The 14312-nt window shown below is 38.9% G+C and overlaps 1 protein-coding gene across 4 annotated transcripts in view; it reads left to right on the top strand.

Moving 5' to 3' along the window:
* The window catches only part of RIPOR3 (RIPOR family member 3), a 125270-nt gene that overhangs the window by 73065 nt on the left and 37893 nt on the right, over positions 1-14312 (top strand). For all 4 annotated transcript variants that reach the window (XR_010909926.1, XM_067468191.1, XM_060772118.2 and 1 more), the window contains 7 exons: positions 3480-3558; positions 4824-4847; positions 6061-6114; positions 9791-9940; positions 10849-10912; positions 12273-12316; positions 12647-12772. Coding sequence is in view for 3 of the 4 variants with exons in the window: in XM_067468191.1 (XP_067324292.1) it covers positions 3480-3558; positions 4824-4847; positions 6061-6114; positions 9791-9940; positions 10849-10912; positions 12273-12316; positions 12647-12772 (541 nt within the window). In the remaining variant the exon portion in view is untranslated. The remainder of the gene's footprint in view (positions 1-3479; positions 3559-4823; positions 4848-6060; positions 6115-9790; positions 9941-10848; positions 10913-12272; positions 12317-12646; positions 12773-14312) is intronic.

Raw genomic sequence — 14312 nt, 5'->3', positions numbered from 1 at the left:
CAACAATATTCTGAGATGTCCCTGTTTTTCTGTGGTTCAAGCGTTCTTGAGCTCTTTCATTGTGAATAGTGATTCCAACTCAGATAAGAGCCTTGCATATTAACTTATAAGCAAAAAGGAAAATAAATACACACTCAGCTGCATACTGCATATGTTATATATCATGCAAGTTGACTTGTAGATGACTTTTAAAGGGGATTAGAGGATTTCATGGAGGATAAGTTCTATCAGAGGATGCTAGCCAAGATGGACAAATATTCTAATATTAGAAGCAGTATTGGTTGGGAGTTGTTACCAATTTCTGAGAAATACAAAGATAGATGGTACAATGGTTCTCCTATCCTGCTAGTGGGCTTACACAATTTTGTTGACTATGGGTACAGAATGCAAGACCAGAAGTCTATCTATATTGGATAATTAAAGCAGTTTGTCACCACTTGAACTGCTATGGCTTAATGCTATGGAATCCTGGGAGTTGGAGTTTTGCAAGTTTTTAAAGACTTCTTGGCCAAAGTCTCACCAAATTAGAAATCCCAGGATTCTATAACCTTGAGCCATGGTGATTCAAGTGATGTCCAGCTGCATTCATTCTACAGTGTAGACGCACCCCAGTCTTATGAACCAATATCTATGAAATGAACATCTTTGGGGACGTTAGTGGAGTACTGCTATGGCCCAAACAAATTTCCATTTTCCCATTCTTGATTTCCAGATGTGTGTCAAGATCTCTTACAATCCTAAATCAATCACTACTGGAATGTTTTGACTCTTGAATGGTGTTCTGGGCTAATTAATTATCTGGATGCAGATAGCTACTTGTTTTGAGTTATCTTTATTTGACTTGGGGATTCAAGGCAAGCTCCTTATGTTGCTGTAGTTTAAAGGTTTGAGTACAGAAATATTCAAACTGGCCTTAGAGACCATTGTATTGCTGGCAAGTGATCAAATGGCTAGATTTTGGAGGAACAATATGTTGTGGGTGGATGGGTGGGACTCTCTTTACAATAGTAATGGTGGGGTATTGCTCCCTCCCCTCAAGTAAGTTGGAAAAGACACAGGCTGCTCAACATAAACACACATTGACCTGCTTAGGTTCTGCATCTTGTAAAGCAGCACCGGCTGCATCCTTTGTAAATACAAGAAGAGAAAATTGAGTTATTTGTGTCTGGTCTGAATTAACTTACAAAGTTAAAGGAATGTGAGCCTAGGAACTTTGCTCTTTGGGAACTAACATGGAGTTTGCATCTGCAGCTATTACTTGTGATCTTTGTTGGGTTGGGTGCATCAGACCTATTAAGTGCTAAGAGGCCGAACCCATACTGATGAGGGTTCTGTTGCAAAGTAGAAATTCCCATTCCACCCTCATTCATGAGCTCCTTTTCAGAATCTAAAATTCTTGGGCTGAGAAACTATTTTGTTCAGCAGTAACACATTAAAGGGAAAGTTCGTTTCCTTCAGCTTCTGTTGATACTTTAAAATATGGAAGAAAAAGTAACAAGATTGGTACAAAAACACATATAACTGTTACCAGCAGATGAATGTGGCCTGTATGCAGATTCATGTTGTTGTTCTTGGCTGCTATAAGCAAGTGGTGGCCAAGAAGAGTCCTTAGTTATGACTGCACAAAGAACTAGCAACCTGCATAGACCAATGACATCATCTTCTCACACTGGTTGGATAGTGACATCACTGAGTAAACAATCCCTTCTTTCTTTTTGATTACACATAGGTCTGCATTTGTACCCTGCCCTAGTCTCTGCCTGCCATTTTACCAAGAATATCTTAAGTAACAAACTAATTAAGTGTATATTCTGTCTTTCTCACAATATGGGATTTAAAGCATTGAAAAGCAATGTGCATCACCACATGTTTTTTATGGGGTAGATAGCAGATTAAGCTATTTTTGTTTTAGCAGGCTAAACATGTGGAAATGGACTAATCCAGTGTTTCTCAACCTGGGGGTCGAGACCCCTCTAAGGGTTTCGAGGGGGTATCAGAAGGGTCACCAAAGACAATCAGAAAACACAATATTTTCTGTTGGTCATGGGGGTTCTGTGTGGGAAGTTTGGGTCAATTCTATTTTTGGTGAGGTTCAGAATGCTCTTTGATTGTAGATGAACTATAAAACCCAGCAACTACAACTCCCAAATGTCAAGGTCTGTTTTCCCCAGACTCCACCAGTGTCCACATTTGGGCATATTAAGTATTTGTGCCAAGTTTGGTCCAGATTATTTTTTTTTTCCACAGTGCTCTCTGGATGTAGGTGAACTACAACTCTAAAACTCAAGGTCAATGCCCACCAAACCCTTCCAGTATTTTTTGTTAGTCATGGGAGTTCTGTGTACCAAGTTTGGTTCAATTCCATCCTTGGTGGAGTCCAGAATGCTCTTTGATTGTAGGTGAACTATAAATCCCAGCAACTACAACTCCCAAATAACAAAATCAATCCACCTCCCAACCCCACCAGTATTCAGATTTTGGTGTATTGAGTATTTGTTCCAAATTTGGTCCAGTGAATGAAAATATATCCTGCATATCAGACATTTACATGACGATTCACAACACTAGCAAAATTATAGTTATGAAGTAGCTACAAAAATAATTTTATGTTTAGGGGACACCACAAGATGAGGAATTGTATTAAGGGGTCACAGCATTACGAAGGTTGAGAAACACTGGACTAATCCATTAGTATCGTATTTTCAGTTTTACTTGGGGATGGGTGGATGAATAGGATGGCCAGTTAAGCATTTACTCAAGGAAGAAAAACAGATCTGCATAACATTATCATAATAGAATTTATGTATAGAGATGAAAATGGAGAGCTCACATATTGAATCTTGCTAGAGTGGGGAAAATGTAGACAGGTGGTGTCTGGAGTGTTGACAAGCTGGGATAATTCCAGACAAGGTGGCCCAAGATGATAAATGTTTTGGAAACCAAGCCCTATGAGAAATAACTTGAGGGAGGGATAAATATGTTCAACTTGTCAAAAGAAGCTTAAAAAGTGATGATAGTCCTGTTTCAATGTTTGAAGGAAGATTATGGAAATGATGATGCAAGGTTGTTGTCTACAGCTCCAAAGACTAGGACACAAAGCAATAAGTTGAAATGATAAGGAAGAGATTCCATCATTCACGAAGGTCAGAAGTTGTATCATGACAGAGAGAGTAGAGCGGGTTGTGCTTCTTTTTAGGGTCTCTGACGATGGAATAAACTCCTGTGTTTTGCAATTCTACTCAAGAGAAGGGTACGGTTCCTTTTTTTATAAGAATTAAGGTGCATTACTTACCCAATCGGGACTACCCATAGGATTTATAAGTACGTTTCTCTGGCCATCTTGTTTCATTTACCTGTAAGCACACTTCCCAAGTAGGATTACATTTTGAATTAGCAAGATGACTACTTGAGGTATGTTTATGACACTAGAAATTTATTATTGAAATGCAATGTAAAACATATTAATCATGTTCTTTTAGTGATTATCTGGAAGTGAAACAGGCAGAACTGGATTATCTGTTGGAATGCCATAAGGACACAAGAAGGAACTCTAGGCTGGTAAGAGTTTTCCCTTTTTTGTCGAACCGCAAGTGTTTCCTGACAAGTCATTACTTTATGATCCCCACCTTGTTCCCAGAATTTCATGGAGACTCCAGACTATGCTATCTCCTATGTGTGTATTTTAGTACCATTTCTTCAGTAGTGTTTTTGTTAATGGAATATAATCTGCAAAGAAGAACATGATGGAAAAGTTACAGAATGCCTTTTATCTAGAAGCAGCAAAAGCCATTTCTCTAGAATCACCCTTCAGTGAGGTAGGCAGACACTGTGAGGAAAGGATGTAATTCAGAGTTAACCTTTCTCAAAGTTCCAGTCAGTTCAGAAGAGATTGTCTTGATGTGAAACTGGTGGGATTTCCATCTTTCATCCACACCTCTTCCGTGTGTACACCTCCTATTATCTTGATCTCACTATTTTCAGTTTGAATGATAGTAAGGGATGAATCTTAACTCACTATGGTTTACAAACCAATGTCATAAATAACCAGGTTAATGCTGATACAGTTTCAAAGTGTCAGAGTACAAAGGAGGGAAGCGGGAAGAAGAGAAAGAAATCAGGACAATCCAAAAAAGCTGAACAAGTGGGACTGTAGAGGATTAATGGGGACTGTTCCTTCCAAAGTGGAACAGTTGGAGGTTGCGTTGTAATCAGACCTTTAAAAAGTTGTAGCCCTTTGGATACCTTGATAATCATTTTTCTTTTTCTCTGCAGACAAACCTTTGAACACAGATAGGCCATGAATATGGGGTTCTCTGTAAAGTCCTTTCAAACCATAATGGTGAACACCATGAATTTTGGATTGGATGTTTGATAGGGTTGGGGCTGATAGAGTAGTGGAGGTTTTTATGCAAATTCCTCATATTGACTAGTAATAAGATCACAGATGCTCTGTTATAGCTGAGGCCATAGGGCATTCCTTCCTGGATTTTATCCTTTCTCAACTTCAGAGTATGAGAAAATTACTTTTTGGACTACAATTCTCAGAATCTCCCACCAATAAGGGCATGTTGTAGTCCCAAAAGTAACTCTCCCAAGTTCTGTCCCATCCCACTTTCTGGTAGTAAACTTATAGTTGTAGTGAAAGCAACTGGTCATGTGCAAGCCACATTATGTGAAGTATTGACATATAGTAGTACTTTGTGTTTCTAGTCTGTCAACATTAAAGCCATAATTGAAACAATTACACTCTTTCATAAAAATAACTTTGAGTAGTTGGTGTATGCCTCTAATGGATGTATTCATTTTGCTTATTTCTTTTTCAGGCTTTCTACTATGATTTGGATAAGGTAAGGATTTTCTTAGCAGTGACCACAAGTAGCACACAAATAACTGTGATATATTTAGAGACACAGAGACCAGTCTTTTTTAACTTCCATTGACTATACTACAGTTTAGAAAAAATAATTTAATGACTACAACTCCCAGGAATTTCCAGTCAGCCAGGACTTGACTGGGGATTCTGGTTGAGTGGCTTGAGTGTTGACTTAGGGCTCCAGGAGTCTAAATCCCTGCTTGGCTATATGAACCCACTGGATGACTTTGGGGATATCACACTCTCTCAACCCTGAGAAAAGGCCATGCCAGTAAAAAAAAAACCTTGATAGAGGCCACCTAAGTCAGAAATTATTTGAAGGCACAACAAAAGAACAAGAACATTTAGCATAAGATAAATGGTTGGTGCTAGGTCTAGTTGCATTCAATGACAGCTAGAATTTGTGGGCTGCTGGGATGGAACTAATCATATGGCTGGAAAGGGCCACAAGGGCCATCTAGTCAAAGTACCTGCCATGCAGAAACACACAACAAAAGCACTTCTGAGAGACCAAGCAGACATGAAAGGCAGATTCAAGAGCTCACCAAAAATAGATCCTGTATTCACACACACACACCGCCCCTTGAGCCAGTACTATGGACAGGGGAAATAGGCCCAAGGGCATTAAAATTCGAATTGCACATAGATACACAAAAGCCCTCATTTGGATACCCTTTCCTTTAGTTCAGAAAGACTTCATTTGCACAGAGAATCCAGTCATTTTATGATCATGTGTTCAATGTTTTGTGTATGTCTCCAAATGAGAGATATGCACAATAAAATAGCAATGGTGAATGATGACCATTATTGTAAAAGGGGGAATTTCCCCATGTAGGCCATATATTAAGTCTGTCTTGTTCTCCCAAGTGTTTTGTGATGAAAAGCTATTGATTTGCTCAGTTTTGCTTTCTTATATATTGGCCTCTATGTTATATATGAGTAGTTTTAGGTCATCCAGAAAGGTCATTATGGTTGAGAAGTGGGGTGGATTTTATAAGCAAGAGCCATTTGTCACTTCAAATTTGCTATTACCAGCACTGATAATGTGGATTAATTGAAACACCTAGTCACATGATCACAGGCATCTTAAAACAAATGGTTATGCTTAGACAACTATACAGTTAAGCAATGAAGTATCTAGAACTGTATCAATAATTCCTTGAATATTCTTTTCTCCTTCTTACAAGCAAATTCGTTATGTGGAAAGATATATCAGGAAACTGGAATTTCACATAAGCAAGGTAAGGATTTATGTTGCCTGCCTGCAAGGTTTATGCTGTGGTATAAATAAATCCCAACACAAAATACCTTTCACCCTTCAGGTCCGAAGGGAAATTGCATTAGGTACTTTCTGAAAGCTACAATCATTTTCTTTGCAAAAGGAGGAGACTTTTTTCAATGGCTCCATTCAGAGCGATTGAATGCAGCCCAAGTTCAGCCTGTAGAACCAGTTTTTATGTGAAGCCAGCATATTTGGAAGGGGGAAAACGCCCTTGCAGTAAGAGAGAAGGAAGGAAGAAGCCACAAATAACTAGAACTGTAATAACTAGAAGGTAGCTGATCATTTGTCCATCTCTCTCATGCTTGGGTATCCCAGAAATTAGCTTTCTTTATAAAAGACTGTGTTTGTGTTTGTAAGGACTAATCTAATTCAAAAATCATAGAATTTAGAGGGGTTTCAAAAGCCATCTAGCCTAACCCCTGCCAATGCAGGAAGCACTGCTGAAAAATCGCAATTCAAGCTTGATTTAAAAACCTCTAAATAAGGAGAGTCTGTCACTACCCATTGCTGAACAACTACTCTTTCCAAAAAGTTCTTCTTATTGTTTATATGGATTTTCTCTCTCTCTTGTGTTTTCCACAAACACAAGTTGAACCCTTTGTTTGCATCCTGGTCTTTGTGACATAAATGCCAGCTTGTTTTCTACTGTACCAAAGGAGGGGATTTTCTTCCTATTACATCCAATCCTGAAGACATTGATAATGTGCTTCGTCTCACTTTGAATATTTTTGGATTTCAGTTATTTATGTTTTGTGTAAAAATTGGTGTAACTGTACTGGCTGCTTTGATGATAGAGAAGAATTTGAGTAATAAAAAACCTCTATGCAGCCATCCAAAGAGCAGTTCATATCAAGTGAACTTCCTCAAGCTAGTGTTCCCCAGATGTGTTAGACTACAAAACCTATCAAGGCCAGACTCTGTAATCTTTTACCTTGTGGTTTTGGAATGGACTTTGCCACTACAGGTAGGGGAAGCTTGATATAAAATGGGGAGTGGACGTAGTGATTTATGTCAGTTCTGTCCTGTCTATGTCAACTCCATCTCCTGCCTTTCTGTGTAGAGCAGGAAGGAGGATTTTCAGCACATCTGGGTGCACACTCAGAGTGTTCTCTATCATTGGTGGAGCACAGTTAACAGAATTCAGTTAGAAACTCTGTTCTGACTGTCCCACTCAACATGGGATGGTCTGGGCTAGAGCTGATGGAAACAGAGTTGTTGAGGGCCAAGGAAAAAGGGTGTGACTAAAAATACCAGTATATTTTAATGTAAAGCTTTTGCTCTGAGCAACTAAAGTTTAGGAAAGACACTTTTGGAATGGAACATTTTTAAAAAGCTGAAAATATATAAAAGCTTAGGAAAGAATCAAACCATGGAAGGGGGATATGACTATCTAGAGAAGCCCTGTTTCAGCCTCATAGCCTGAGGCTCTCCCATATACTTAAGTTTCTGCATAGGACTGTTGTTTTTCTGAACATCTGGACTGAACATTGCAAATTGTGGCACTTCATTGGCTTCTACAATTGTAACTGTTTCCAAGTTTCATGATGTCGTGTCATGCCTAATTGTCATTGCCCAAACAACATTCGATCTGATGAATGGGATTTTGCTTGATATCACCAAGACTTGTCTATTCTGATACTTCTTTAGAGCTAGAGCCCAATGTATGAAACGGTGCTCTCTGACTTCAGAAAGTCAAATGTACATTTTTATTGCAGCACATTTTGGAGGGAAGGTAGCTTTTGTTGGCACAGCTATGGAGTAAGCTTTCACTAAGGTTTTATGGATTACATTAGTGGCAAACCATTTCAAGGCTGTTTGTTACAATGATCCAGTTGTTACTTGTTGGCATAATCGTTAATGTTATTTGTGTGTGTATGCAAGTATTAAATTTTACAGTGAGTGTAGTTTTCTAAGGAATTCAGATTAAACCTCCTTATTGCTGCCACATCACTGAAATTTAGTTTTTGCTTAGGAGTGCATTTCTGGATTTTGATATGCAACCCTTGTGCTGGGTTGCTTTAGGCAAGTTATGCTTTCTTACCCTAATCAACGAACTCCAAGGATTGGTGTGGGATCATTGCTGTTTCACACAGTCTCCTTTCTTGTTCCAGTACACACATGTACATGTACACATAGACAATGCACACAGTGGGCCAACTGATTTCCCAATAGCCCTCAGTGGTAGAGCACATACATACCAGTAGCCATCCCATGGTTTGATTTTAGTATCCTGTCTTTCTCCCAACATAGGACACAAGGCAGCATCCATGAAACAAAAACAGAGTACTTAGGTTAAATCTTACTATACAATTAAAAATTATTATATTAAAGCCACAAAGCTAAAACGGTTTCAAATATATCTAAACCATGATTGTGTTGTAGCTCGCCTCGAGCCACAGGGAGAGGCAGGTAAGAAATACTGTTGTTGTTGTTGTTGTTGTTGTTGTTGTTGTTGTTGTAAAGGTTTCCCCTTAACATTAAGTCTAGTCGTGTCTGACTCGGGGGGTAGGTGGAGGTGCTCATCTCCATTTCTAGGCTGAAGAGCCAGTGTTGTCCGTAGATGCCTCGTAGGTCATGTGGCTGGCATGACTGCATGGAGCGCCATTATCTGCCTGCCAAAACAGTACCTATTGATCTACGCGCATTTGCTTGTTTTCGAACTGCTAGGTTGGCAGAAGTTGGGGCTAACAACAGGAGCTCACCTCATCTGCGGATGCGAACTGCCAACCTTCCAGTCAGCAAGTTTTGCAGCTTAGAGGTTTAACCCGCTGCACTACCACAGCCCCTATGATAGAAATGATCAAAGCACACCACATTAAAAGGCCCTTTTGCCACATTAGTTAAGATCTAAAGTACTGCCTAAATACAAAAGTCTTTACCTGCCATCAGAAAGAGAGCATAGATGGGGCCAACTGAATATTGCCTGTGAGGGAGCCCCAGAGTCTGATAATATTAAATGTACCTGTGTTGGTGGTAGCACCAAAAGAAATGATTCCCTAGAGGACCTTAATATTTAGGAAACCTATATAGGGAGATATGATCTTTCAGAGAAAGCCTGGGGAATCTTCCTGCATGACATGTGTGTGGCTCAATAGAGACAACCTCTATTAGTTTCAGTCCATGATAATAAGGCAGCTTTCTTTGCTTCTTTTCTTTACACCTTAAGAGCATCTTTGATGGAGGGTTTGCATGCCTGACTCTCGGTCTCACAATCTGATAGAGCCTGATTGTGCAGATGCATGTAAAGACATGTATCTCCACAACCGATATATGCACTGTTGATAAAACATTAGTGTTTCCCACACCAATCATACTGCAACTGATGAAAGTTCTCACTTGAGTGCCATTCAAGAACATTTGTCACATTCTCCTCCTTGCACTTTTGTTTTAATTGTTTTTTCAAGTATAAGTGGGATCTGGTCAAAGTTCATTACTTCCCATTACATGCTCTCACAAGCTTTATTCTGATGAATGAAAACCAAGAATACTTTGGATTGTGCCTGTTAATACAAGCAAAACAATGAAACAAAGACCGTTAATCTAAACACACATTGAATTAAATTTTACAGAGCAGAACATTATTGAAATCGATGTCTGATCTTCGTATTCCTGTTTTTGTTTTTTTTAAAAAAAAGGTAGAAGAATTATATGAAGCGTACAGCATCCAATGCAGGCTACGAGATGGTGCTTCGAATATGAAACATGCCTTTTCCTTGTCTCCTTCCACTAAAGCATCAAGGGAGAGCCTGGTAGAACTTTACAAGAATCTCCAAGAATGCACAGAGGTATCATTGCTTTTACTTCTGACTGTTCCAGTTTTTAAACAATCTACAGCTTTTAGAATTAATGTCGGCATTGACTATTGTCAGATGTTGCTCCTGGGGAGTCCACATTGAGAAATATTTAGAATCCAGCACCAACTGCTCCAGCTGCTTCTGTCAGAAAAATTAGAAGGACGTGATCGTTCTTCTCAATAAATGCCGCTTCCAACTGCTCAAGGGCATTGAAAAATGTTCTGCAGCTAGTTTTTGGATCTGACTATGGAACTAAGGAGGGGAGAAAAAAGTTTACACCAGGAAAGCAGGGTATAAGTTTTTGCTTTAGACTATAAATCTGCCAATTATCACTTTTGGAGAAAATCAAAGAAATGGCCAATATTCATGTTTATTCACCGGGATTGTGGCGCAGCTGGCTGAGTGTCAGCTGCATTAAGATCACTCTGACCAAAAGGTCATGAGTTTGAAGCCAGCCCGGGCTGGAGTGGGTGTCCAGCCATTGTGTAGCCCGTTGTCGACCTTTGCAACCCGAAAGACAGTTGCATCTGTCAAGTAGGAAAATAAGGTACCACCTTGTGTGGGAGGCTAAATTTAACTAATTTATGAGGCCATAAAGAAAGAGGACTCCGGGGAATGTGGAATGCGGAAGAACTTCATCGGTGTCGTTGATGGACGATGAAAAGCAGCAGCTCCCCTGGCGGCCAGAAAAAAGTTAAATAGCCTTGGTGTATTTGTCTGTTAAACGTTATTTGTCAAACTGGCATTGAATGTTTGCCATATATGTGTTTATTGTAATCCGCCCTGAGTCCCCTGCAGGGTGAGAAGGGCGGAATATAAGAACTGTAAATAGATAAATAATAAATAATAAATTTATTATTTGGTGTCTTCGGTGCTACATTTCCATATCTGTTTTTCAGGATATGTGTTTGATTGAGGGGACACTTGAAGTGCATTTGGGAGAATTTCATTTAAAGATGAAAGGTAAGATAAACTTTTCTGGAAAGACAGAAGTTTGTATGAGTGCAAACCATGTTCCTAGGAATCACTCTGCATGAGTTAAAAATGGATTCAAGGACAGAATTCCATGGGGATGTATGAGTTGGAGGGGAGATGAGGTCTTGCTCCTGAACAAGAATTCTTTCACCCCCACTTAAATTTTCCTCCAATCTCCAGATTTCTAGCACATTTTTAGCACAGAGCTTGTGTCAGGTTTTAGTAGTATATCTGCTGTGAATAATGCAATAAAGCAGGCATTTGGAATGGATGACTCTTGTGGTCTCTTCCAATGTAATGGATAAATGATTTTAAACTTCTGCTGGGTAAGAAGGAAATAAAAAGATTCTGTTCTAGCTGAATGCATTATAGCTTTGCCTACAACAGGCAAAGCTATACAGCAGCTGCCTCTTTACACAGCATATATGCACAGCAAAACAGAAAGAAAGGGGAGAACACATAGACTATTCATAACTTATTTAAAAAGCAAAAAACCTTCAAGTCTGAACAAATAAATTGAGCTCAGAAGGAAAAGTAGAGGCTTGTAAAGGAAAAAGCCATCCCTGAGTACATTTCAGGATGTATTTACATTGTACAATTAATGCAGTTAGACACTACTTTCACTACCCCATCAAAATGTGATGGAATTCTGGGAATTGTAGTTGCATCCTTTAGCATAGAAACCAGAAGACCTTGTAAATTACATCTCCCATGCTTCCATAGCACTAAGTCAGGGCAGTGAAAATGGTATCAAATTGCTTTAATTCCACCTTGGAAGAATGTGTCAAGCAATCTGTACATGGGTAAACATATTTTTGTTTGCTTTTCTGCCCTAGTTGTTTCACTTTTCATGTGAATACTGTTACTTTTGAGTAAAAAGTTTGCTGAAACTTGTTGAACTGTTCCTCTTTCGGGTGTAGGAATCTATCTTTTCTTCCCATATTATTTCTGTCTCTGGTACCAAATTTTCTTTTAAAGAAGTGATGTCTAGGAATGCATCTACTCTGTTAACTGATATTAATCTGGATATAGTTTGACTTTCAGTCATTCACACTAGGCTCAGTTTTCTTGTATGTTGTGCCAGATCTTGGGAAGTTATTTTCTATAAGAATGTAATTGACTTATTTTTTGTGTTCTGGATCATCTATTTACCAGAGAAAGTTTATTTAAATGTAAACCTTGCCAGTGTCACTCATGCCAAATGATTTGTTTGCCCATAAATTTTCTTTGTGGCATTTTCTTGAAGGGAATGGTAACCAAAGGTATTCTAAGATCTTGAACAATGTATATTAATGGTTTCTTTTTTCATATATGGATATTACAAATTCCTTATTTGTATTGTTTCTAGGGTTGGTGGGTTATGCACGTCTCTGCCCAGGGGACCAGTATGAGGTATCGTATTTAGCATTCCTGTCTCAATGATTTTTTAAAATATATCTTTTTGATAGGGCACGTTTGTTTCACTGAGCCTTCCTGCCCAAAACACCATAAAATGTCATTGTGTGTTTGTTTGACATGGTGTCATGGTTTGAGAATTGGGCTCTAGAAAACAAGATTTGAATCTTCGCACAGCCATGAAAACCCACTGGGTAACCTTGAGCAAATTATTCTCTCAGCCCCAGAGACAAGAAAGTTTTAAGGACACAGTAAGCTGGAAATGTCTTGAAAGCACACAACTGCATGTATATATCCTTTTCTGTGTTTGTCTCACTGCTTTCTCAGGTATTTGTACGACTTGGCCGACAGAAATGGAAATTAAAAGGCAAGATTCTGACAGATGACAGTCAGACATGGGATGAGGAGGAAAAAGTTTTTATTCCTAATCTCCATGAGAAGTTTGAAATCAAGGTAGTAACAACATATGTCAATTAATACATATCTATACATGATGGCCATGTATAAATATGCAAGAGGAAGTCATAGGGAGGAGGGAGCAAGCTTGTTTTTTGCTGCTCTGGAGACTAGGACACAGAACAATGGCTTCAAATTACAGGAAATGAGATTCCACCTGAACATGAGGAAGAACTTCCTAACTGTGAGAGCTGTTCAGCAGTGGAACTCTCTGCTCTGAAGTGTGGTGGAGGCTCGTTCTTTGGAGGCTTTTAAACAGAGGCTGGATGGTCATCTGTTGGGGTGCTTTGAATGCGATTTTCCTGCTTCTTGGCAGGGGATTGGACTGGATGCTCCACGAGGTCTCTTCCAACTCTGATTCTATGTTTCTGTGCTTCTTCTTTCTTAAAACAAAATTCACAGTCTTTTTCATTTTATACCCATACATGAAACATAGAATCAGATTACTGATTTATTGGACCTGTTGTTGCTCCTTCTTTTTATTTCAAATTATGTTTTTCCGCTATCCTTTTGTGAAATAGTTTGATTACCCCAGCATATTATATGGAGTACTCCAAACTGTGGTACTTAACGATTTTAGGGACAATGGGACAAAGCAGACAATATGCCTAGCCCCTATTCAGAATTTGCTCTTCGTTAGTAATAAAAGACAACTGTTTATCTTTGCACTTGCTTTTTCTTACATCTTTTTCATTGAAAAGATATATGTTGTTTTGTTATTGGCTATGATTGCTGTGGCGTGAATCTCTGATGAAAGTCATTTGACTGGTGAGAAGAACCTGTGAATACCAGTGTTACACCTAACATCTAACTTGACTTTATGTCTTGAGGGTCTTATTAATAATGAACATGTTAGCATATAAGTTTGGCAAATAATATCCACCTATTTTGGCAGGTACCGTCCAAGTTAATCCTCTGTCACCCTATTTTTTCACTTTAAAAAAAGTCCCTGTTTTTCTGTCCCACTTATGTTTTTCACTCTTTGTCCTCAACTCATGACCATTGTTGGAAGCTGATTTTAATATGCAAAAGTAGTTTGTGTTCATTTCAGCAGTGGGAGGGTAAGGGCTGATGAAAGCCAGTTCAGAGCTGGACAAACACCATAAATATTTAACCTTGCCTTTTACAGATTCAGTCAAAAGCAAGCCATAGCCTCTGTTTTACTGTTTATTAAAACCTGTGCCATCTTGACAATATGTTGATAATGTATGTCTAGCTCTGAACTGGCTTTCATATGATACAATTACAGAACTTTGATACTGTAACTGTGTCAATTGCTTTAGTTTAATTATAAGAAATTTTGAGATTTGCAGTCGGTGAGATATTGAGAATTATCTCCAAAAACATCTAGTGCCTTGGGTTGTTGTAGGTTTTTTAGGGCTATATAGCCATGGTCTAGAGGCATTCTCTCCTGACGTTTTGCCTGCATCTATGGCAAGCATCCTCAGACGTAATGAGGTCACCTCACTACTTCTGAGGATGCTTGCCATAGATGCAGGTGAAATGTCAGGAGAGAATGTCTCTAGACCATGGCCAT

The sequence above is a fragment of the Anolis sagrei genome, chromosome 4, assembly GCF_037176765.1.
Source record: "Anolis sagrei isolate rAnoSag1 chromosome 4, rAnoSag1.mat, whole genome shotgun sequence".
Taxonomy (NCBI): domain Eukaryota; kingdom Metazoa; phylum Chordata; class Lepidosauria; order Squamata; family Dactyloidae; genus Anolis; species Anolis sagrei.
The sequence above is the reverse complement of the archived record's forward strand: the minus strand, read 5'-3'. Positions and strand labels throughout refer to the sequence as shown.